Here is a 27,353-nt window from a genome sequence, read left to right on the forward strand (position 1 = left end):
GGAAAGGAGTTGGGGAGTTCCCTTCTGCATTTAACACTCCATTCCCGGGGGCTGGCCTAACAGGGAAGGTAAGGCAGACTTATATAAAACAAACAATTCCCAATTTATCTCTAGAAGTGTTAGCGGTGTAAGAGTGGGCAGCTACTGAACTATTCAGAAGGGAGAACAAAACTATAATAAGGAGTTTGGATGTGGCCCAAGTGCAAAACAGGCTGGGGATTGGGAAGAGGCTGGGAGCAAGGCCACTCGCCCGTGCTTTCAGAGAGCTCACCATATGCGGAGGAAGACTGCCTTCTACATGTTACACTTCATCAAAAGACTTGCTTAAACTAAATGCAGTGAAGATCATCTACAGTGCAAAAAAAAAAAACAAACCTGTTAGAAATAACCCTAATGAATGGTCCTTATGAGTGGGCCCTATGTGAAGGCTGGAGCTCTTAATTTAGGTCTCTGTTTTGAAAACTACATTCTGGTTTTATTTCATGCCAACTTAAAGGCGTGTCTTGGTTCTACTGCCTTCTCAATCAGTCTGAACAATGGCTATTGGTTAAAATTACTACTGACTTAAAACAGGGGAGCTAAAAACATACAGTTGCTCTTACAAATAGGTCTGTGTGGAGGCCAAGTATTTTCAAAAGTTTAGCCAACTCACTAATCATGGTCCTTATAATTTAATGAACTCAGCATTTGCCTACTTTCTAATCTATAAAGCTCAGTGTTTTTGTTGCTTTTTAATAAGCAAATGGCAATTTGAAAAATCTTCAGTGGTATTTTAATTTTCTACCATGAATCTCCCTGCTGTTAATTCTACTGTAGGTCTGCAGCAACAGAAACAGGAAAATATCAGACTTACCCAAATTATGCCTTGTACTGTTGTGTTCCCAGGTAAGATGTCAGGCCCTTGTTAAAATATTTGTTAAACGAACTCCACCTGTATTAATCCAAAGTGGCTGCTATTTCACAGGTGAGCTTCATAGCAAACAGGTTACTAAAAAAAAGCATCTGATACGTAACGTTTAGTTTTCGATGTGAATAATCAATATTCTCAAGGAATGGATGTGCAGAGAAATAGTATAATAACAGATACATGGAAGAATTTTCATTGGGAAAAATGTACTTTAAGGAAAATTATTAGGGCTTGTATCTATAGAAAGACACCTATGGTCCACCAAAGTTTGTTAAGTTAAACTACTGAAAAGTACAGGCATCCATGGGACTTCCCTGGCACAGTGGTTAAGAATCCGCCTGCCACGGGTTCAGTCCCTGGTCTGGGAAGATCCCACATGCTGTGGAGCAACTAAGCCCGTGTGCCCCAACTACTGGGCCCCCGTGCTGCAACTACTGGAGCCCGGACACCTACAGCCTGTGCTCCACGACAAGAGAAGCCACCGCAGTGAGAAGCCTGTGCACCGCAACGAAGAGTAGCCCCCACTTGCTGCAGAGAAAGACAGTGCGCAGCAACAAAGATCCAACGCAGACAAAATATAAATAAATAAATGAAGTTAATAAAAGTACAGGTCCACAATCCCTTCTCCAAAACCCTTGGGCTCATTTGCAGCATTTTGGAATTATGAATGTTAAAGAATTTTTTAAAGCACACATAATGTAGCAACCCATAGAGGTCTGAGGCAGCACCTAGATCAAACACAGAAAGTAATCAAACATTAAACATTGCCACAGTAAAACGTACAAATAGTCCCATTTAATACCATAAATAGCCTCAACAGTTCAGATCAGGTTTTGCTGTAAAATTATATACACAATTTTTTTCCAGAGTTGTTCTGGATTTTAGAATTACAGATAAGAGACTTGGGGACCTCTATAAAATGGATGAATTTGTATGGGAATGGAAACTATCCAAAAATTTAAGAGACCTTCCCTGAGACATTACTCTTTTTGAAGAATTTGGAATCTTATGTGAGAACCAATGAAAATTTAAATATTAAACCAATGAATAATATTTAAACAGTTTTCATGGCATTTAAAAAATAAATTAAAAAAACAGTTGCATTATAGCAGAAAGTCACATGTGTTGCATCACTCAGTGTTACAATTTAATGACAGGAGATAACTAAGCATCAGCACCATAAAACTGTTAAGATGTTTCTTAAAATTCAAGTAAACAGTTCTAAAGCACTGAAAATTCCGTTTAAATACCAACCTGCAGCAGCAATAGTTTTAAAAGCTATAACCCAGTGACTGGTTCTCACAGTAGTCAGTGACTGTATTCTGGCAACTGTAGGACAAAGTTCTTCCATTACTAAATATTAAGCTTTCTGATAACCTCCCATTTATCGTTAGTATCTCAAGAGTCACAAAAGGAAAGAACTATAAGTTATTTAGAGAACTCTATTTGTAATTTAGATTTGCACAAGGACATGTATTCTAGCAAAAAAGCAAAGACTATTTTCACCATACTAATTTTTTGCTTTCATAGATTCTCAGAATAAGGTTTAAATAATAATTTTTAACCCTTAAAAGTCAGCTCAGTTCAATTACAACCATAGAAACTGTACTGGTATCAGAACATAACTATTTTATTACAAAACTTAACAGTATTTACAAAATGAAAAAATAATCAAATGACTATTGCAGGCCAAAGTTAAAGGTTTTTGAGCCGTGATTGAAGAAAAATTAAGCAACATTTTCATGCACTCACACACCAGATCATTTGTGAAATATGCAAACTCTTAAAATTCATGTTAGTAAAACTTCCATGTATTCACAATACTTGTATGTTTATTGGAAGATGGCAAAAAAAAAATCCATGGGTCTGTACAGTAAGTTTAATATTAACACAGTTTGTTCATTTCCTTTAATGTTTTTTTGGCTTTCATGAATACTCATTGCATTGAACATTTTGCAAGTAAGAATTATAATAGTACCTCTGTCACCTTGCTGGATTCATCACCACAAAAAAACACACTAATAGTTAGTTTAATGCTTTTGCAGTAAACTGAATAGTTATAACTCCAAAGTTATATTAAACTGAAACCTTCATTGTGGTCAATAGCTTGGATCAGTTTAGAGCGTAGAGTTTCTTTGTCCGTGTATTTTGGAAGATCCAGAAGATTAAAACAGGTATGGGAAACTGGGAGATATTCCTCACCACCTCCTGTTGACTGGATGACTAGTATTAGACTCTTCATACCAAGAATAGGAATGCGATCACTACCTGTCAAAAATACTGCCAAGAAAAAACCATTGAGCCAACTACTTTTTATCAAAACAACAATATGGAGTATCAAGTTATTAAGACAATCACCACAGCAAAGCTTTATAGTAACATTTGCTCTAATGGAAATGTTACTTCTACTGGAAGCCTATCTCCAGAATTTGTGGAAGCATGATTGTGAGACACATCCAAACAATATTTTTTCTTTAAAAGTGTAATCTTAATATTAGCACACAGGAGATGCTTAATGTTTGGTACATGAATTACTATTGTCCCTGAAACACTCTAAGAAAACAACTTTTTGAAAAGAATAGCCATTTAGAACTAGTTTATAAACAAAATGCAGTTTTGATTATGATCCCTTTTTCTACTTGTCTTGTTTCTGTCATTTTTAAACAGAAATTTATAATTGGCAGCCAAATCTCAAATCACTGAAGAATGACCTGTCATCCTATGATATGCAAAACAGACACAGATTAGGCTATAAATAAGAGAAGTCCTGGAATAGAAGAGTTCTATTTTCTGCACCAATTCCCAAAGTTTTCATGCAGAAGCAAGGAGAAAAAGAAAATGAAGACTGAACACAGAAAAGAGCTATACTGCAGAGATCTTTTTAGAAATTCTAAAAGGAATTACATCCCTAGTTTATTGTAATCAGTGTTATAAATTGTTTTCTTTCATCTGAAAGAAACAATTCTATTTTGGAAGCTAACTGAATTTAGCTTTCAAAATATGAAAACACATGTAATGATGTAGATTAGAAAAATTAAAAACAGGACCTTGGTATAATAAGGAAAAAACCTTACCCACTAAAGTGAATCAATTAATCTCCTGTGAGAATAAGTTTATTAGATTCCATTCTCATAAAACACAAAATTAGAAATACTTACACAAAAATTGCTTTTTCTTTTCCAATGGTAATTCGTGAAATACTTCCCAAAACATTTTTATTGTAGGATGTTCTGCCCAATATTCTCCTTTGTATTCTGTATTCTAAAAACAACACAACCTTTTATTAATATTAAGAGATATGTTTTATCTCGAATCTGACAAACTGGCTTCCTTAGCACATAAAGCTAACATTGTCCAGGTGTTTGAAACTCATGTGATTCAGTTAACTACTTACTACTTCTTGGGCATTTTGCAACTGTTAGTTCCAGGGGAAAGGGAAGAAAATATGTATGAATCAGCAGAAATGTCTCCCCCCTCCCAATTCAAAGAACATGATAGGATTGTAATATCATCTTCCAAAGTAAATATTTAAAGGATAAACCAGAATCACTAAAATATTAATGGATTATTAAAGTTCAACATGGAATTAAGTATCTGTAATAATTATAAGATTTTCTTTCCCTATATTGATGAACAGAAGTCATACTAATTATTTTGTATTATTCTGTCTTCTCTTTAAAAAATAAATGGTTCTAAGAGCAACACCGGTAATTTTCTGTGGTAGTTTCCAAGATGGCCCTCAAAGATCTCTGCCTCCTGCTATTCATGCCCTTGTGTAGTCCCTTCCCACACTGAACAGACCTGACCTCTAATGATTAGGATATTGTAGATATGAGAATGCATGACTTCTGAGGCTAGATGACAAAAACTTCTGTGGCTTTAGCTTCTTTTTGATCACTCACTCTAAGGGGGAGCCAGCTGCCATTTCATGAGGACATTCAAACAGCCCCATGGAGAGGTCCTCATGGTGAGATTCTGAGGCCTTTGGTCAACAGCCATGTGAGTGAGCCATCTTGGAAGGGAAATTCTATCCTTAAATCTCAGATGACTAACAGCAACAGTCAGTATTATGACTGCAACCACGTGAGAGACCTCTGAGCTAAAATCACTGGACTAAATACACCTCTGAATTCCAGACCCTCAGAAACTATGGGAGACAATAAATGTCACTGTCATCTTTCAGCCACTATGTTTTGCGGTAATTTGCAACAAAACAGCTAATACACTTCCCCTTTAACACACACTCCTTTCTTTGTTCATCAGGCTAATTTCTATTTATCCTTTAGGGTTCAGATTAAATGTCACCTAATTCATTCATTGACTCATTCAACACATATATAATGAGCTTTAGTCAAAGTTTGGGGCCGTGGGGAAACTTCAGTGAACAAAGTTCTTACTTACCTGGTGGAGTGCACCATCTATGAGACGCTTTCCCAGTTTCTGTAGCCTAGGTCAGGCTTCTCCTTATATACCATTCACTAAACTCCCTTCCTTTATATTCATCACAGTTCAATTACTTAATGTCCAGCTTCCTTACTAGAGGACAAAGACCATGTCTCAATCTTATTTACTGCTCTCTTCCTAATCTGTTGCATAGTATCAGGCAACCAGTAGGGGCTCAATGAATATCTGCTTGTGGGCTTCTTGAATTTGGGGCTCTTTTTGTAGCCATGATTATCTCAATGACTGAACGCCTGAGAAATCCACAACATATTTGCTATTAAATTTTTTTTTTTTTGCGGTACGCGGGCCTCTCACTGTTGTGGCCTCTCCCGTTGCGGAGCACAGGCTCCGCACGCGCAGGCTCAGCGGCCATGGCTCACGGGCCCAGCCGCTCCGCGGCAGGTGGGATCTTCCCGGACCGGGGCACGAACCCGTGTCCCCTGCATCGGCAGGCGGGCTCTCAACCACTGTGCTACCAGGGAAGCCCTTGCTATTAATTTATAAAGGTTTGGAGAAAATGGTTTGAATTTTAGAAATCAGCTGATGTATTAACTTGTTTGAATTAGTCTGTGACCATGTTAGTGGGGAAATGAAAGAAGGATGCCTAGTTTTTTCTATTTCCCTTTTTTTTTAAACCTCAAGATGGTTCTGGGGAAATGTGTACACAGTCCTGATGAAGAAGAGCATCTAAAGTCATAAATCATAATCAATGAAATTATAATGAATCAGATACACAGTGGAAAAAACTAAGTATACTAAGTACACTAAATACACTAAAAGTACACTAAGTACACTAAAATATACTTAAAAAAAATGTCCTGTCTTACTGAATGAACACTTCTATCAGTTATATCTTCAGGCAAGGTTTTAACTACTTGCTGAGTACCCTTCTAAGGCTCTGGAAATAAAGCAGTGAACACAGAGAAAAAAATCCTGCCTTTATGGTGCCTACATTTGTAGTGGGGGGTAAGGAGCAGCAGACAGTAAAGACAATTAAAGTTTTATTTAGTCAAATTCAAAGAAGAAAAATAAAAGCACAGAAGGGAGATAGGGATGTATATGTGCCCATGTGCAATTTTTAGTAAGTTACCGAGTGAAGGTCTCTGAATAGATATAAAGACATAAAGGAAGTGAGAGCAAGAAACATTTGGAATTACCAAGGTGAAGGGAATTCCAGGCACAGGAAATAGAAAGGCCACAAGACTGGAGGGTTCTAGGCTCAGCAAAGAAGCCAATAAGGCTGAAGCAGAGTGAGAGGAGGAATGAAAGAAGATGAGGCAAGAAGGATAAACTGTGTATGATCTAAAGTGTGATGAGAGGTCATTACATTGTTTTCATTGTAGAGTGACTGGAGGTGGGGTCCATTTCCACTGGGGTATCCTTAAAGTCAATACAGCTTTCTTCTCTTCAGCAGATCAATTTACCCCCAAAAAGAAATCTTCACTCTCCTTCCTAGAGGATTTAAGCCTGGCTACCAGCTTTCTGAGTGCCAGCTTCAGTTCTACCTGTTTTCCCAGATTCTAAAGCCTCTCTCCAGAGTTGTATTTTGCTGGGTAGGAAAGGGGATGTGAGAGGTCTAATAATTCCTTAAGTTAGCTCTGAAGTAATCCTATTGCTCTTAGCCCTGCCCTGCATCCCTGCCATTACAGTAGCATGATGTGCCAATTCCTGAGCCTTTCAGAGATTCTACATTGTGACACGGGTTGCCTCTTGACAACCCTGTCCCTCTGGAGGCTTCAAATTCAATTTTCTTTGTTCTAAGTCACTCAACTCATCCACCTATTCTCTCTCTTTTTAAAAATATTTATTTTATTTATTTTCCTTATTTTTTTTGGCTGCATCGCGTCTTACTTAGCTGCAGCACACGGGATCTTTGTTGAGGCATGCAGGATCTTCTCGTTATGGTGCCACTGTCTGTTCGGGTCTCTCTCTAGTTGTGGCATGCACGTTTTCTCTCTCTAGTTGTGGCATGGGGGCTCCAGAGCATGTGGGCTCTGTAGTTTGCGGTGTGCAGGCTCTCTTGCTGAGGCGTGCGAGCTCAGTAGTTGTGGCGGGCGGGCTTAGTTGTCCCGCGGCATGTGGGATCTTAGTTCCCTGACCAGGGATCAAACGCACCTCCCCTGCGTTGGAAGGTGGATTCCTTACCATTGGACCACCAGGGAAGTCCCCATCCACCTACTTTCTATCTTCTAAAACTATTTTTTCTCTTGCTCACTGTATTTTTTTTGGGGGGGTGGGGGTGGTTATTCCTATTTTTATTCCTTTATTGTCATTCTAGTGAGATTTTGGGAGGGAGCAGAGAAAAATGTGTTTATTCCAATACGTCTAACCAGAAGTCCTAACTTTTTTTTAATTTAAAACTTTTATTCCCTAGATTATTACACAGTAAAATTGACTTTTTCTGATATGTGTATAGTTCCATGAGTTTGAAACACATGTAGAGATAAACCACCACCACAATCAGGATACTGAACAATTCCATCAACCCAAAGAACTCTATTGTGTTACCCCTCTGCAGTCACACTCTCTCCATCCCTAGCCCCTGTTCACCATAGTTTTGGCTTTTCAAGAATGTCATATAAGTGGAATCATATGGTATGTAATTCTCTGAGACTGACTTCTTTCACTCAACATAAGGACTCTGAGAGTTATCTCAGGCATTGCATGTGTCAATAGTGCCTTCCGTTTTAACACAAAGTAGTATTCTACTGTATGGATGCAGCACAGTTGGTTTATCCATTCACCCACTGAAGGATATCTGTGTTGTTTGACTTGTTTGCAGATTTTTAAAAACATAATTAAAAAAAAAACTTGTAGTAAAATACACATAACCTGAAGCTGATCATCTTAACCTTTTTAAAGTGTACAGTTTGGTAGCATTAAATACATTGGCATTACATGCAACCATCACCACTTTCCATCTCCAGAAGCTTTTCATCTTCCAAAACTGAAACTCTGTACCCATTAAACAATAATGCTTCTTTCCTCCCTTGTTTACAGATTTTTGTGTGAACATAATATCTAGGAATGGAACTGCTAGAGAATGTAACAAATATATGTTTAATTTTATAAGAAAGTGTCAAACTGTTTCCAAAGTGGCTGTATCATTTGTATTCTCAACAGCAATGTATGAAAGTTCCCAATGCTTTGTATCCTTGTTAGACTTAATAACATATTTTTTAATGTTAGCTAACTTAACAGGTATACAGTATAGAACTACTAATGCAAAAGCTGTATCAGAGGTTGCTAGATTACAAAGATGGAAAAATGTACAGATCAACCCTGCATACATCTTTCTTAAAGTTGACCTAACGTAGCACTTTTCACTAAATGTTTAGCTGAAGAAATATCTGAGAATTACTTGTATAGAAAAGAAGGAAAAGAAAAAAGTTGTTTAAAAATTCCCCATCTTCTCCCTAAAGTTTCCTGTATTCGTTAAGGCATCAGTAATGAAAATCATGAGTATTATTTATTCTCTGATAAAAAACTTAACATTGAGACTAATCAGAAAAAAAGGAAACAAAGATCGTAATCACTGTGAGTGCTTTTCATAATGGTTTTCCTAGGATTGAGGCAGAATGAAAGCCCATTCAGTTTTAGCTGGGGCTTCTATTCAGCCTCTGTCATAGATAATATTTTTCTATATGAATACCACCAATACCAGAGATATAAAAATGCTATCTAATTCATATAATTAAAATTCATTCATTGTGGAGTAAGAAGGGTACAGTGTTTTCCTATAAAAACGATGGTACTAAATAGTGTAAAATGGAAAATAATAAATGAAAGAGCAAGATTTCCATCAACAAGCCATGTTTTCCTTTTGCCTTTCCATTTAAACAATATCAGAGATTTGTTTTCCCCTACCTTTTCCAGTTCCTTCCAGTCATAATTTGTATTTCCAATAACCATTGCTTGTAGTTCATTAGGCTGGAAGAGCTGAAGGACTTTTCCTCCACAGACCTTATGAAAGCCCGCATGAAAAGCATCAAATAAGGAAGCCACTGATTTACTGAATATGTAATCCACATAAGCATCAACAAACTCCTGCCTAGAAATGAAAAAGCACACATGCACAGAATATAAAAATCATTTTTTATAGAGAATACATATTGAAGTCTTATTAAAACTTTGAATGCAGCTGTACTTTTTGCTACTTATGTATAAAACTGAGAAAGTATGAGTAAGGTTCAAAGGGACAAAGTCTTTATGAAGAAGTCTATTATTCTTTCTATACAAAAATCTGGTATATCTATGAGGCATGTACAATCTCTCATTTACAGCCATTCTTAGGCTATTTCTAAGTGAAAGATTTCATTTCCTAATGGGGAGAATGATGATACAAATGGCTATAAAAAAATTTTTAAATTCACAAATTATTCAGAATTTATACATACCATTCCACATACATCCCTAAAAAGAATAACCTCTTAAAAATACTAGGTGACCAAAAAAAATGAGAGCTTTGGGATTCAGACTATTTGACAGACTACAGTCTGTTTTTCCTTGGGTTTCAAGGAATCTGATAACACAATTTATTTAAAAAACTAAAAACCCAACAGGGACACTAAGTATTCTTTAAGGATAATCATTAAAGATTACAAGTGCAGTTTCTTTTCAAATGTATGTGCACATACATATAAATACACACATACACATGAACACTTTGGATGCTTTTCTTCCTGTTATGATACAAAAGGAAACCCCTTTACCCAGTAATTAGAACTACTATTTTATTCAATTTGTTCTGTTAGCCACAAACACTTTATGAACTATCTGGTCAAACCAATAATGAGAATGGGTACTAGAGGATTTCGATATTTCATACTCTTGTTTTCCAAATTAAAAAGGATGATTCTATAAATGGGAATACTGGTAAATTTAGTCATCTACAGATAATCATTTTAGCAAAGTTTAAAATAATACCAAACTAAATTTACAAAGAGGGAAAAAAAAAAAAGGTTAAAGGAGGATATTATAAAACTGGGTGGCCCTAAGGAAAAATTAATAATAGCATATGCTTATCAGCATAAGGTTCTGATGAGAAGAAACAGATAATTTTGTAATGCATAATTTTATAATTAATCTAATGAGAAAGTCAAATTTATACTAGTTAAGTCTCTTAAGTACAAAAGGTTAAATTGTTTTATGGGCTAACATTTTTGCCTTCAACACTTTCATTATGTAACTAGGACTGGCAGTACAAAGATCAAAATTCTTTAAATTACTTCTAAATAACCTATGGGAAACAATATTTGTTAGAAACTTAAAGAATCAGTCCAACAATAGAAACTTTAAAAGCTGAAAAAAACAATCTTTCTAAATCATAGTCAAAGTTTTTCAAAACCAAGCTTTTTTTTAAAGGGTAAGTAGAAAGACCTAAATTATTTTCACATTATTTTTAAAACAGCTTTATTTTTTATCAAAGTAGAAGTATATACATTTTAAAATGTCGAACAGTAATAATCCTAACAGCCAACATTTACTGAGCACATACATGTGCTAGGTACTACTCTAAGCATTTTAAAATTATCGCCTCATTTAATCCTCAAAATAACCCCATGAAGTATGTATAATTTATCATCCCATTTTATGGAAAAAGAGACTATGAGGCATGGAGACATAAACTAATTTACCTAAACTTAGTTATACAGCTTCTAAGTAGTAGAATCAGGATTATAATCATTTGGATCAAGTCCCTGGCAATTTGAAGAAAACTATTTGTTAACTATTTTTGCTATTCCTTCTGATATTTACCTTCAAACTTCAACAACACAGTTCTATTGTTATTCCTTGGTTTACAATTATAAATATTATCTGATGCAGTGAATAATGAATATTGGTTCAATATTTATTGTTAACATTTTTATGATTATAAATATTCAGCTAGGGAGTATTCTATGATTATTTTTCTTAAAAAGAACTTTTGTTTCCCTTAGGTTGCTACCTCATCTCCAACTTCAACAGAAATGTCAATCTCCTCTAGATTCATTCAAATATTTTAGGTTGCATTTTTCTCCTGAAGACATTCCTCCTGGAGCCCTCCATCTTCTTGATCTACCACAGACTGACTGCTCTTTCTAAATCATGTACACACTGCTGTTCCTCTTTGTCTCTCCTATTTGTTTTTTTTTGGATCCCCTGTCTTCCTCGTTCTTGGTTCAATTCCTTGTTTTGGTAGGACACATCCTCCACACATTCTTAAGAAAAATGCGCTGGAAGTAAATTCTCTGAGACTCTGCATGTATAAAAATGTTTTTATACACCACATACTTGATAGTTTCAATATAGAATTCTATGTTAAAAATAATTTTTTTCCCAGAATTTTGATCTCCTAGCTTCAGTGTCATTCTTTAGAAGCCTGATGTTATTTTGATTCTTAATTCTTTGCGTATGGTCTGCTTTTTTTTTTTCTGAAAGGTTTTAGGGTCCCTTTTTCTTTGGGTTTTGAAATTTCATGTATTTTTGCTTTGGCATATGTTTTTTCAGTTCACATGCTTTCCATCTTAAAAGGCATGTCATTCAGTTCTGGGAAGTTTTTTTTCGTACCATTTCTTTGACAAATTTCATTCATTCCATTTCCTTCAGTGAATTTTTTTCAGTTTTTAATAGTATCCTTATGGATGCTACTCTTACCATCTTGAGGATACTGATTTCAATTTTCATTGAAGTTTTGTTTTTCATCCTACACTGTTTGTGTTTCCTTGGCATTCTTTTTCACTGTTTTGGTCCTTTCTTAAATGTCTACTGATCTTTGGTTATTCACTTACATTTAAAAGTTAGGCAGTTTTCCCAGAGAAGAATCCTCCAATATAGAGTGTCAAGGAGGAGGGAGCTGTAGACTGTCACTTAATCTCCCTGTTTTCATTTCAGCGCTTTGTCCCTGGCTGTACCTAACTGCCCTCAAATCCACAGTTCCTTTAGTTCAATCTCCCCAGAATGTAAGTTTCCAATCTGCCTAGGCTGGAGAGGGGAAGTTGCCAGCTACTTGTGTACTAAGGGAAATGGGTTTCTAACTGCTTCTTATAACAGCCAATCTTTCTGTTTCCAGCTTCCCCTTAAACTCCACAGACATACACATTTTAACCTGTTTTTTATTCTCAGTGCCTGAGGCCTCTGTTCTGCAATATGAACTGTCTGCCTTCTTGGCTCCCAGTCCATCTTATGTTGCAGCTTTTTCTGGCTGGCTGAAGTTAGGCACCACTGGCTTCTAGCTTCCAAAAATGAGTTTGCTGTTGTCTCCTCTCCCTTCTCTTTGTTCTTGTTGTTAATGATCTTTTAATCCCTTTATTAATGTCTTAAAAGGAGCAAAAGGAAGATTAATTACGTCCTTACCATTCAAAATAAGTTTTATCTGAGTAAAAACTTAAGGTTGTGACATATTTCTAAATACAGAAGAAAATGCCTACTGAATCTTTTTACTACCACTGATGCTGCTTATAATTCACTTACCGATTTTGTTTGTTAACAGCTGTGTCTGCACCATTTAGAACCAGTTCTTTCACTTCTGTTGCACCAAAGTTTTCAACTGTGATCTATTAATTTAAATTTTTAAAAAAAGTCAATGTCAGACTCAAAACTTATTAGATTATTTTAATAACCTATTATTATAATCTACCTTGCTCTCATTAAATATAAGGAGTAATAAATTTGCAGTAAAATTCTGCTACCATAAGCTTATTTGTGAATTCTGCATAAAGCCACAACTAGAAATCTTCATCTTCTCTGGCAGTTTGAAATCCTACCTTGACTAACTAATTACAAATCAACAAGTGTTTGGTTTGTTAAAAACAGGAAACTGAGTATTTATCATGTGTAAAACTTCAGAAGGGTCACTACAGGAGTAAAATATTAGAAAGCATGTTTTCCACGGACAAGTGAAAGACTCGAAGTCAGAATGCATTCAGTTTAGACTAGCTATGCATTCTTCCCACATGATAGCTGCTACTCTTGAATTCTTCCTTGCTGCATTCTTAATTACAAGTTGTTCTTCCAGTTTGCCATTAATTTGGTCTATAAAGAGTCGTTTATTTTGAAACTTTTAATTTCCCTTACTAGTGTACTCATTTTCCTAATGTTACCATTCCCACCTTTGAATCTTTCTTCTTCCTATTCCCTTTTTTTTGGAATATTATCCTCTTCTTTTAAAACATTTTTTTTAGTATCTGTTGTCTATAAAACACTATGGTGGGAGTGGGATGATAAGAGATGAATAAATCCCTGCTCTGGAGTTTACTATTTAATGAAAGAGGAGAAATGTGATATGTAAACAACTCATTATAATAAAATCAATGCTATAATACAGACATGAACAAAATACTACCAGACCACAGAAGAAAGAAAACTTACTTCTAACTAGAGGAAGTATTAAAAACCTTTAGGAAGAAATGTCATTTGAAAAGCACCTGGAAGGGTAAGTAGGGCTCTGAAAGATTAGGAGAGGGTGGAAATTTCTGACTGAGTACAGAGATTGAACAAAAGAATAGATATAAGAGCAAATATCAAAAAAAAGTATGCCCCTAAAAAGCAGGGATGGTAAGGTATATAAAAGAATATTGTGAGACATGACAAAATGCAGTATGAATGGAAGGATACAATGAAAGTTAGAAAGAAAGCCAGATTACAAAGGTCTTTTAAGTCCATTATAAAGCTATTATTCTACAAGTAATAAAGAGCCACTGAACGTCTGGGAAAGAAATGGTAGTAGGAAGGAATGTTTCAATTACCACAGTTCTTAGATATACTAAGCATTCACAAACTTGGTGATTGATAAATCAGAAATTAAACTGCTTGGAACCCAATGTTTCAGTCAATTGAGATGAACAGTAAAGATTCAATGATAACTGACATGGTTATAAGTGAATCAACTGAAAAGGAGAACTAAAATTTCATAGTAAACAGAAGTCCAAGGAGAATGTTTTTTCTTGAAAACTATTAAACATTACTAAAATAAATTAACTTATTTCCCCTAAATCTATCAAATTTTCTTACAACTAAACTATGTGCCAATTCTTAAAATGATCAAAGAATGGATAAACTTTATTGAGGGGGCACATAATTTTTTGGCAAGTTGTGTGATAGTGGAATATGGTAGCTTTTGTCAGCTTTGACCATAAAAACATAAAGAGAACTGTTTAGGGGTGGGGAACAAACAAAGTTTTTGAAAAGACATAAAAAAAGAAAAACTGAAGGTTTTACCATTTTCCCAAGAGTCTAATTTATAATACTGAAATTGTTACTTCTGAAGTGACTTATAATCCTTCCTGATTTTCTCTTCTTTAGTTGTCAACTAGTCTACTTCTGCCAGATTCTTATTTGTCAATGGCTTTGCATGTAACTGGATGATTTACTGAACACCCCTCTCAGAGAATTAAGTTCTGCATCTTTTACAAGATTTGCAATTTCATCTTCCAAATAATATTCCAATGTATTTGTATTTGTATTGCATCCAACCGTAAGACTAAATAGGCAAGGATGAATGTTAGTGTGAAAGGGATATCTGAGTGGGAATTAATCTTTTAGGTGGCAAATTCATTAGTGAATATTTTCATGTTACAATAACCTATGCTTCTCTAAACATTCTTGTAACTGCAGACTCAAAAAATGAACACTTTAATAAAGAGGACCCCTTGTATTTGTAAAGATCTTTAGTATAATGTTAAACAACATAGGCTTTGAAGTCACAGAGCTGGATACAAATACTATCTCTGAAGTGTGATGATTGTTTTCAGTTTTCTTTATATGTAAAATAAGGATAATAATACCCATCTCTTGGGATTATGAGGATTAAATGAAATAATGCATGTACTGTGACTAGCATATAGTTAATGCTCAATAAATGTTAGCTAAAGGGTTCTTTAAGAATACCATCCATTAAAATAAAGAAAAACCATAAGGCACAGCTGATAAATAAAAAGGGATGATGAACACTCAGGCTACTCTATGTCTTTTCATCTTACCGTAAAATTAAGACAAAATGTTTCCTCAACATCATCTTCTGGATAATCCAGTAACTGTTGCATGCTTCTGAAAAACAATATATATGTTTCTTTGAAGTAAAATATTATTGAGTATTTTGACTATTTTGCTTATGACTAAGTATATATTTTCATTCATTCTTGATCAAATCCTTTTGTTAATTTGTACTTTTATATTTGTTTCAGAATGGTGGATGTACAATGGAAAACTTATAAACAATGCTGAAGGAAAAAAAACCTACTCTAAGGCTTTCATCTCCTGCTTTGAATACAAAAACATGTATCCACCTATTTTCAACGCTTGTTCTTATTTATATACAATTTTTATTCCATTTTATGTAATAAATAAAAAGAAACTTTACATATTACATGTAGGAATGAAGGTGATTAGAAGTAAAAGTCCAAATAAATCATTTAACTACATTCAGGAAACATTACCTTCCTAAATTTATTATCAGATATTCACAAAGTATTGTTAAACTAAAAATTCAGTACATGGTTTTATACACATAACGCTTTCAGCAGAAAATTCTCAGTCTGAGTAACACAATGGGTTTTCCTTTATTAGAAGGGCTATTAGTTTATTTTGGAAATTCAACAAGAACAACAGAAACATAATTATTCCTAAAAGGAAAGCTTCTGGACATTCCCCATTTCCTATTTTCGAAACCCCACTCTTGCCACTTTTTAGAACTAACCTCCCAACATCAGGCATTAGTTCTTTCAAATCATCCAGAGATGGCTTCTTTTTTAGCAGTTTCTTATACAAAGCCAAAGGAAAATGGAGGTCCACAATAGTAAAATTATAAATTGCTAATCCACAGATAACACCAATCAAGTGGAACAAATCACTGTCTTCAAATGTCTAAAATTATAAGGGAAAAATAAGTAAAGACTTGTTCTCCAAGTTAAAACATTAAACTTTCTCTGATTACAAAAACACATACTTGTGGTAGAAAATTTTGGAGACACAGAAAAAAGTAATGAATAATAGGAAAAAAGTTCATTCTCATTCCCATCTCCCTGGGACAATACCACTGTTAGTATTTTTGCACATTTGCATTCAACGTATTTTCTGGGACAAACAAAATTAAAATTTAGTTGAGATGATACTAAATATATAATTTCACAACTGGCTTTTTCCCCAGAAATAGAATCGTTTTCACATCTTTAAGCATTACATTAATAAATGAAATGATTACTAGAACATTTTTTCTGATTTAAAAAATTATACACATTCAAAATTTGGAAAATAAAAAACCTAAAGAAGAAAATGAATTAAACACCTGTAATCCAATCACTTAGAAACACCCAAAAACAACAACTTAAAAATTTTTTTAATGTATTTCCATCTACTATAAGTTCAGAAAAATAATTTAAAACATTATACTTAAGGCTTTCTCATTTTTCTAATTACAACACAAGTATTTTCTTATGTCATTAAATATTCTTCCAGGACCTCCTTGGTGGCGCAGTGGTTAAGAATCCACCTGCTAATGCAGGGGACAGGGGTTCGAGCCCTGGTCCGGGAAGATCCCACATGCCGCAGAGCAACTAAGCCCATGCGCCACAACTACTGAGCCTGCGCTCTAGAGCCCACGTGCCTAGAGCCTATGCTCCACAATAAAAGAAGTCACTGCAGTGAGAAGCCCACGCACCACAATGAAGAGTAGCCCCTGCTCATTGCAACTAGAGAAAGCCTGAGCGCAGCAACAAAGACCCAAAGCAGCCAAAAATTAATTAATTAATTAAAAAAAAAATTCTTCCAGAACACAATTTTTAATGGTTGCATATTATATCATATAAAAGTTCCATGGCTTACTAAGTTAGCTATTTTAACTATAGTTGGACATTTAGATTATTAAAATATTAAAAACAATGCTTATTCCCCTCACCTCTCCCACCCCAGTAATCTTTAGAGAATTAACATATGGTCACAGGAAATTCAGTAAGCATGACAATTAAGAGCAAACAATTTTTAAACTAGATCTGGGGCTCCAGACCTGGTTCATTCATTATCTAGCCTCACTGTTTTCAAGATAAAAGTAGTATTAATTTCATATGGTTGTTGTGAGGATTAAGTGGAATAATGTATGTAAAATACTTTTAGCACAGTTCCTGAAGCACACAGTGAAGGCTCAATAAATATTATTCGAATTAGCTAGTAATTTTCAAAAGAAGATGGGCATCTTTTTTGCATATATTTTGGTCCGTAGCTTGGAATACCTCCTTAGAAGAAATTCTGCTTTGCAAGGAAGAATTTCAAAGTCAAAGGAAAGTTAAGCATACTATCAAACTCTTTTCCTCCACAACTGTTCTAGTTTGTACCGCCATTTGTAGTCCAGGAAAATGACTATCTTTCCACATTTTCATCTGCATACACATACCACAGACACATAAAACATATTTCTGAGTTAAAAAAAATGACAACTTGTTTTACTATATATTTTTTACTATTAGTGATACTGAAAATTAGGGATTTGTGTGTTTGTGAAATGCCTCTTTGTATACTTGGCCCATTTATTTTTTGGGGGCTAGTGTTTACTTATATATTTGTATCTGAATTCATCATATGTCAGGGTTATTACCCTGTGTCATCTTTGTTACATATATGCTTTTTATGTTTTGTTATATCATATTTTTCATTGGTCAAATTAAACTTTTTCTTCTGTGATGTCCTACATTATGTTGAAGTTTAGAAAGTCCTTCTTAAGTAGGGCAGACTGAATATGTGTTAATCTCTCTTCTTCCAGAAATCCCTCTAAGTGAGAATAAAGAATTAAAAATGGCATAAACCCACAAGAAAAAAAGAATAGGGGAGGGTTTTAATAGCACTAAAGAGATTTCAATATTTCAAAATATGAGAAGTAAATGGATAGCTTGTCTGTTTCGGTAAAGCAGAAAAAACTGAAACAGTAGCTTTTAGAGGAAAGCCAGTAAAAAACAAGTTCATCTGTCCTGTAGGCTCAGGAACTGGAAGTGCCAATTAATACCTGTAAAGTCAGAGGTAGTCCAGGTAGCTCAGTTAGTAAAACATAAGAATCTGAAAGAGGTATCAGAGTGGGGTTGAAAATAGGATGCTTGGTGGAAAGGCTGTTGCCTTTTTGGAAAGGATGAACTAAAGAGGCTCTGAAATCTGAGGTAGCTGATGGTCAGGGTGCTGCATTAAACAAAGGGATCGGGCTTCCCTGGTGGCGCAGTGGTTGAGGGTCCGCCTGCCGATGCAGGGGACGCAGGTTCGTGCCCCGGTCCAGGAGGATCCCACGTGCCGCGGAGCGGCTGGGTCCGTGAGCCATGGCCGCTGAGCCTGCGCGTCCGGAGCCTGTGCTCCGCAACGGGAGAGGCCACAGTGGTGGGAGGCCCACGTACCGCAAAAAAAAAAAAGAAAAAAAAGAAAAACAAAGGGATCAAATGAAGGTCTGTACAGTGAACAGTGAGAATCCTAGCTTCCTTTTGCAGTGTTTGGAACACTACTAGAACACTGACAGCCAGGGCTACAACCTTTCCTGTAAACACAAAGAATAAAAAACTTATATATGCTGACATTTGAGGGTTCACCCTTGAGAGGCCCCCACCTAATCACTCTATGAATAGGGCCAGTACACAGTGCCCATACACATAAAGTATCTAGGTAGCATTTCAGTGTCACACTCTAAAATAATAAACAGCCAAGAACCACAAGAAAAAGACAAAAGAAACAAACACAAGAAAACTGGATGAATAAGAGGTATTATGGGAAACAAAGAAAAACAATAAATTTTAAAAGACTACATTTAAGAAGATTAAAATCATAAAATATATCTTTTCAGAACATAATGGAATGAAACTAGAAATCAATATCAGAAGGAAATATGGAAAAGTCACAAAGATGTGGAAATTAAACAACACACTCTTAAAAAAACCAATGGGTCAAAGAAGGTATCACAAGGGAAATCAGAAAATACTTAAGAGACTCCTGAAAATGAAAATACACACACAAAAACTTATGGAATGCAGGGACAGCAGTGTTCAAAAAGAAGTTTTTATATTTGTAAACATCTGTTAAAAACGAGGGGACTTCCCTGGTGGCCCAGTGGTTAAGGATCTGCCTTCCAATGCAGGGGACGTAGGTTAGATCCCTGGTCGGGGAATGAGGATCTCACATGCCACAGGGCAACTAAGCCCATGTGCCGTAACTAGAGAGCCCGCGTGCCACAACTACTGAGCCCACGTGCTCTGGAGCCCGTGTGCCACAACTACTGGGCCCGTGCACTGCAACTACTGAGCCCACGCACCACAGCTAGAGAGAGGCCCGCGCACCGCAACAAAGATCCTGTGTGCCACAACTAAGACCTGATGCAGCCAAATAAAAAAATTAATTAATTAATTAAAAAGAAACAATTTCTCAAATAAATAACCTAACTTTATATCCTAAGGAGCTACAAAAAGAAGAGCAAACCAAACCCAAACCTAGCAGAGGGGGGAAATAATAAAGATTAAAGTGGAGATAAATGAAATGAGAATGGAAAAGCAATACACAAAGCAACAAAACCTAATGGTGATTCTTTTTTTTTTTTTTTTTGGCGGTACACGGGCCTCACACTGTTGTGGCCTCTCCTGTTGCGGAGCACAGGCTCCGGACACGCAGGCTCAGCAGCCATGGCTCACGGGCCCAGCTGCTCCGCGGCATGTGGGATCTTCCCGTACCGGGACATGAACCCATGTCCCCTGCATCGGCAGGCGGACTCTCAATCACTGCGCCACCAAGGAAGCCCCAAGGTGATTCTTTTAAAAGATTAATAGAATTAACAAACCTTTAGCTAGAATGACCAAGAAAAAAAGAGAGAAGACTTACTAAAATCAGGACCGAAAGTGTGGACATTACTATCAACCTCAGAGAAATAAAAAGGATTATAAGAGAATACTATGAATAACTGCATGCCATCAAAATAGATAATCCAGATGAAATGGACAAATTCCTAGAAACACACAAACTACTAACTGACACTAGAAGAATTAGAAAACCTAAAGAAACTTATAACAAGAGATTGAATCATCAATCAAAAACCTTCCAACCAACAAAAACCTGAGACCATATTCTACCAAACATTTAGAAGAATTAACACCAATCATTCTCAAACTCTTCCAAGAAATGGAAGAGAAGGAAACAGTTCTTAACTCATTCTATGAGGTCAGGTATACCATGACACCAAAGCCAGACAACGACATCACACACACACACAAAAGAAAACTATACAGCAGTATTCCTTACAAATAAGAACAGAAAAATCATCAACAGAATACTAGGAAACTGAATCCAGCAGCACATTAAAAGGATTACACACCATGACCAAGTGGGCTTTATCCCAGGACTGCAATGTCATTCAACATAAGAAAATCAACCAATGTAATATATCACATAATGGAATGAAGGAAGGAAACCACATGATCATCTCAACTGATGCAGAAAAAAACATATGAATAAAATCCAACATCCCTTCATGATAAAAAACTCAGTGAACTAGGCATAGAAGGGAATTTCCTTAACATGATTCAAGGTATTTATGAAAAACCCACAGCTGACATTCCACTCAGATCAGGAAAAATTGAGAAGCATGTCCACTGTCACCACTTGCATTTGAAAGCATACTGGAAGTTCAAGGTGGGGCAATCAGACAAGAGAAAAAAATAAAGGTATACAAATTGGAAAGAAAGAAGTAAAATTAAATCTATTGAATTTATAGATGACATGATTTTGTATACAGAAATCCTAAAGAATGCACAAAACAAACTATTAGTGCTAATAAATGAGTTCAGCACATGATCAACACAAAAAATCAGCTCTATTTCTACACAGTAGCAATGAACTAAAAATAAAATAATTCCATTTACGATAGCATCAAAAAGAATAAAATACTGAGAAATAAATTTAACCAAGGAAGTGTAAGACTTGTACACCGAAAACTATAAAACATTGCTGAAAGAAATTAAAAGACCTAAATAACTGGAAAGACATCTAATGTTCATAGACTAGAAGATAATATTGTTAAGGTGGCCATACTTCCCAAACTGATTCAATGCATTCTCTATCAAAACCTCAATGGCCTTTTTTGCAGAAATGGAAAAGCTAACTGTAAAATTCATACAGAATTGTAAGGGACCGCTAATAGTCAAAAGAATCTTGAATGAGAAGAACGAAGTGGGAGAACTCACACATTCCAATTTTAAAATCTACAAAACTATAGTAAACAAGACAGTGTAGTACTGGCATAAGAATAGACATATACACCACTGGAATAAAATTGAGAGTCCAGAAATCCATATAGCTACAGTCAATTAATTTTCAACAGGGTGCCAAGACTTAACAAACAATGGTGGGACAACCAGGTATTCACATGCAAAGAATGAAGTTGAACTCTTACCTCACACCATGGACAAAAATGAACTCAAAATAGATGAAAGACCTAAATATAACAGCTAAAACTATAAAACTCTTAGAAGAAAACTCAGGGGTAAATCTTCATGACCCTGAATTTGTCCATGGTTTCTTAGTTGTAACACCAAAAAGCACAAGCAATAACATAATCGACCAAAAAAAAAAAAAGACTTCACCAAAATTTAAAACTTTTGTTATCAAAGGACACTAGCAAGAAAGTAAAAAGATAATTCATACACTGGGAGAGAATATTTGCAAATCATATATTTGACAAGGGTCTAGTATCCAGAATACATAAAAGAACTCCTAAAACTCAGCAACAAAAAGAAAAACAAGCCAATTAAAAAAGTGTGTAAGACTTAAAAAGACATTTTGCTAAAGAAGGCATACAAATGGCCAAACAAGCACATCATTAGCCAGTAGGGGATGCAAATCAAATCACAATGAGAGGGACTTCCCTGGTAGTCCGGTGGGTAAGACTACACGCTCCCAATGCAGGGGGCCCCAGGTTCAATCCCTGGTCAGGGAACTAGATTCCACATGCATGCCGCAACTAAGAAGCCTGCATGCCACAAGTAAACATGCCGCAGCAAATATCCCACGTGCCACAACTAAGACACGGTGCAGCCAAAATAAACAAATTAATTAATTAATTTTAAAAAACCACAGTGAGATACCACTTCATACCCACTATCATAATAAGAAAAATACAGAAATACATATATAAAATATATTTAAATATATATATATACACATATATATATATATTTAAAGGAAAGTGGCAAATGTTGACCAGGATTGTAGAGAAATTGTAATCCTCATGTATTGCTGATGGGAATGTAAAATGGTATAGCCATTGTGGGAAACAATTCGGTGGTTCCTCAAAAAGTCAAACAGAATTATCACATAACCTAACAATTCCATTCATAGGTATATACCCAAAATAACTGCAAACAATAACATGTACACAAGTTTTCACAGCAGTACTATTCATAATATTTAGCCAAAAGAGGTAAACAACCCAAATGTCCATCAACTGATGAATGAATATACAAATGTGGTATATCTATATAATGGAACATTATTCAACTATAAAAAGGAATTAAGTACTGACACATGATACAACATGGATGAGCCTCGGAAACATTATCCTCAGTGAAAGAAGCCAGACACCAAAGGCCATACACTATATGGTTTCCATTAACAGCAAATATCAAGAATAGACAAAGCCACAGAGATAGATAGTAAAGCAGTGATTGTCTGAAGCTGAAGGAAGAAGGAAATGGGGAGAAACTGCTTAATGTCCACAGGTTTCCTTTTGAGGTAAAGAAATGTTCTGGAACTGGAGAGTGGTGATGGTTGCACAACACTGTGAATGTACTAAATGCCACTGAATTGTACATTTTAAAATTCTTAAAATGATGAATTTTATGTTATGTGAATTTTACCTCATTAAAAATAATATTAAATTAAAAAGAACATATAGCCCTCTGCCTTCCTCCTTCCTTCCTACACCTTCTCTGAGGAGGCGGTCCAGTATGTCTGGGGCTAAGCTTTTGGCCAATGTAACCAGAAGACTAGCTACTTACTGAGTAAATACCTGGAAGATGATAGCTGTTAAGTTTCTCACTAGTGATTTAAGTCACATAAAATGGAAAGGGAGAAGGCTAAAGTAAACTCTGTGGTATTTGTATAGAATTAGAGGTGTCAGTATCATCTCATGGTTTTTAACATGTGTGTATGTATATATATACACACACAAATATGTGTGTGTACATGTATACATATATATAAATATCTATACATGTTGAAATCCAGGAGATGTATGACATGTGTGTATACATACATATAGTTCCTAGTTCTGTCTGCTGTGAGACTCTGAAAGCAATGACTCCTTGGTAGCAATGAATACACGTAGCATCCAGAGCTTGACTTCTAAATACCATTTTATACTTAAAGAAGTCAGGGCTCTTAGGAGAAATGGCTAATGCCAGGACTGGGGTAGAGAAAACACAAAATGAGCCTGGAACATTTTCTGTACCAAATGTAATGAATAATTAAAGAATAATGGGGACATGTCAAAAGTACACAGAAGAGCAGCTCTATGGGGCTCCGATTGCCCAAATCAAGATATAACTGAAAAGGTATAAGAGATCCACAAGGAATTCCCTGCTGGTCCAGTGGTTAGGACTCCGCACTTCCACTGCAGGGGGCATGGGTTTGAGCCCTGGTTAGGGAAATAAGATCCCGCATGCCGCAAGGGCACGGCCAAAAAAACCCACAAAGATATACAATAAAGCTTGTTACGACTGCCCCTCCCCTGGTCTCAAAACATTACCTTTCTGCAGAACTGAATAGAGGCCCATAGAACTCTTTGTGTTCCTGGCAGACAGGCCTCCACCCCACGGACACTCTTCAAATTCTATCTGCTACACCACTACAAACTGCCCTAAGAGATCAGCGCCAAGAAAGAGACCATAATTTGAACAGATTGTCCACCTACCTCAGAGGCCATCAGGACTATTCAATCATGTCTTACATGCCTAACTGTCAACAAAGGAGGCCTAAAAACTGACAAGTTGTCCCTAATCTCACTTCCATGTGGCAGTGTACAGGCCCTAAAATCTGACACAATGTTACTAACTGTCCCTGCTCCACCAGACCCCTTCTCTCTTCTGGAACTCACAATCTATCATTTGGAAAACTGCCTATCTCCTAAACTTCTCCAAATTCTCCTTGCCCCTTTTCTAAATGAACAAGGCTGTCTCCTGAAGATGCTGTTTCCCCTGCAGCTCATAATAAATGGTGTTTGTTTAACCTTCCAACCCCTCATACAACCAGGCCTAGAGAGAGGTCTCCTGGCTCTTCACTCCTTCTAGACCTCCTTCCATTTGCCTTCTTAAAATCCCAGCTTCTGTCAAACACATGCCAACTGACCATTTTCCCTGCTACTGTTCCTTGTGCTGACATCTAAAGACATTCACAGTGCACTCATTCACAGATTCTGGCACTATCTTTTGCTTTCTTTTTCTACCACTATTCCTGCCATCGTTTTTGACGATTTCAATACCCGGGCCAAAAAAGGCATCCAACACACTAGCCTCTCAGTTCCTTGAACTGCAATTTTCCAACAAAAAATTTCCAACCGTCTTGTCCTCCCATGACATCTCAGACACCCATTCCCATGGTCATATTTTATATTTAAATGCAACCACCCAAATTTTAAGCATTCCCTATCTGACCATCATTTCTTACTTTGTAACTCACCCCCCCCCATACTGTGACTCACACTACAACTCAACTCCACCAGCAACTACAAGCCATTAACCACACTACTTTTTAAAAAATCATCACCTCCCAACCAAGTCCTTACATTTTCCTCCTTACAAAGCTTAAATTCTATAATCCATCAAGATAATCAATCATTCCCCTGCTCTTTCTTCCCTTCTGTTTATACTCACTTGCTAAAACCACAACCTAGTTAAATCAACTGTCTGTTTCATTTTTACCTCTACCTAAGCAGCTAAATGTGACTAAAGAAAATAAACACAACCATGTTGATTGGTCTCCTTTTAAAATTCATGAACGTAAGTTTCAAATGGGCCTCCAATGCCGCCAGTCTAACCCTGTATTTATTTACATGGTCATCTTATTTTCCCACTCCCCTAAGTGATTATTTCACTCTTTCTCCTTTCTTCTTCAAACCTCCAACAACCTTCCCCCTATTCGAACTTTCTAACAAACCTGCGTCTTATTTCACTGTAAAGTAGAAATAATTCTAAGAGAACTTGCACAACCTCCCACCATCAAATCTACCAGAAGATTTGTATTTACATATATACTTGGCTTTCTCTCATGATATTATGGATCTATGTGTCTGATTAGAGTCAATCCTCTACTAGCATACTCATCTGCATCTTTTCTTCACAATTTAAGGACTGTGCTCCTGCAGCTGATATCCCCTCCTGCATAGCTGATTTTCTACTTTCTGAGTAATTCATCACAACAACATGCAAACATGCTTTAATTTCTCATGTAAAATAAAATACCCTTTCTTGATGAAGAAAAAAACATGTATAGTATAGCACTTCTTTTTAAAAATACTTATTTTCAAATACTTTAACACTCACAAGAAATTACACAAATAGTACAGAATTCCTCTGTACTCTTTACTCAGTTTTCCCCAATAATAACAGCTTAAATAACCATACTTAAAACCAGGAAACTGACATTGGTATGTGGTATACTACTACATACGTACTTATATTTATTTTTTCAAAAACGGTTAAACTGTAACATTCCTTTTGAAAAGAATAACTTTAAGAGGAGGGAGGAAGTACAGTGGAGGGGGTAGAGACAAAAGTTATACTTTTTTAGATACGTTATTTTGTAGACTTGACTTTGGAACTATTGTAACTATTTCATATAACTATAAAACTAAATTGAAATTAAACAAGCAATCCCTAAAAATTAAAAATTCTACAAGTTAACCTACGTGTGTATCTACTTGGTATAATGATACAGAGTGTACCAATTTCAAGTGATATCAAAACACAGTTATTATAAAGATGTTAAAACAAACAAACAAAAAACACAGTTATTTGCCTGTGTATCTCACCTGGGGTATACTCAAAGGGCAAAAAAACCCTGCAAAATACTTAAAAATGAAACAAAACAAAACTACAGTTGACCCTTGAACAGCTCAGGGGTTGGGGCGCTGATCCCCTGTGCTGTCGAAAATCTGAGTACAATCTTATAGTCGGTCCTCCATCCTTAGATTCAACCAACTGAGGACCGTATAGTATCACAGTATGTATTTATTGAAAAAAATCGGCGTATAAGTGAACCTACACAGGTCAAATCCATGTTGTTCAAGGGTCAACTATATTTTCAGTTATCATAATATTGGTTGAAAGGTTGGTATTGTTAGGCAATAAATGTATAAGTCTGGAACATTTTATCACACCAAGTACACCAGGTAGCAAGGAAGCTACTAAACAGTATTAAGATTGTGTCAAAAGGACTCAGGTGCCAAGTTGAAGAGCTCTCCCTGGACAAAAGTGGGATAATATTAATAAAGATAATAACTGCAACAGACTGAAAAACATCAACTATGTTTAAGTCCACGAATATATAATAATATTCGAAAACAAAATCCAAAAATGAATTGTCACCACTGGAGCATGCTAATTCTTTTGAAAAATAACTACAGAGAGAATTCTTTCCCATATGAACTGTACTAATAAGGATTAAATAGCAGATATGAGAAAATTTCTTTACATATAAGTATCCAAGCTACAAAAATGAAAAAGAAATGTTAGAGTAAGAGTAGTACCATTTTGCCACCCCTAATAAATTAACTAGCCTAGGCACTGATCATCATGACTGCTAACATCACAAAGGACAGCCAGTCTCCTGGAAGAATGAATAAATAATACATCAAGGTTTTTAGAACAAACAGTAAATAATTCAAATTTCTTTCAACTCAGAGTTCTACAAACTGAACCATCCATTTCACTTACAGTTTCTAAATCAGGGGCCGGCAAACTTTTCCTGTAAAGGGGCAGACGGTAAATATTTTAGGCTTTGTTGGCCATAGGGGCTCGTTGTA

The 27,353-nt window shown here is 35.9% G+C and overlaps 1 protein-coding gene across 4 annotated transcripts in view; it reads right to left on the reverse strand.

Annotated features, from left to right (window-relative positions):
• Positions 1 to 2,522: 2,522 nt before the first annotated feature.
• The window catches only part of HERC4 (HECT and RLD domain containing E3 ubiquitin protein ligase 4), a 135,629-nt gene continuing 110,798 nt past the window's right edge, over positions 2,523 to 27,353 (reverse strand). For all 4 annotated transcript variants that reach the window (XM_082673002.1, XM_082673003.1, XM_082673001.1 and 1 more), the window contains 6 exons: positions 16,026 to 16,192; positions 15,310 to 15,376; positions 12,803 to 12,885; positions 9,218 to 9,401; positions 4,066 to 4,168; positions 2,523 to 3,187 (listed from right to left, as the gene is read on the reverse strand). In XM_082673002.1, coding sequence (XP_082529128.1) covers positions 2,979 to 3,187; positions 4,066 to 4,168; positions 9,218 to 9,401; positions 12,803 to 12,885; positions 15,310 to 15,376; positions 16,026 to 16,192 — 813 coding nt within the window. In that variant the 3' untranslated portion in view covers positions 2,523 to 2,978. The remainder of the gene's footprint in view (positions 3,188 to 4,065; positions 4,169 to 9,217; positions 9,402 to 12,802; positions 12,886 to 15,309; positions 15,377 to 16,025; positions 16,193 to 27,353) is intronic.

This window comes from Grampus griseus (assembly GCF_964374135.1).
Source record: "Grampus griseus genome assembly, chromosome: 16".
Taxonomy (NCBI): Eukaryota; Metazoa; Chordata; class Mammalia; order Artiodactyla; family Delphinidae; genus Grampus; species Grampus griseus.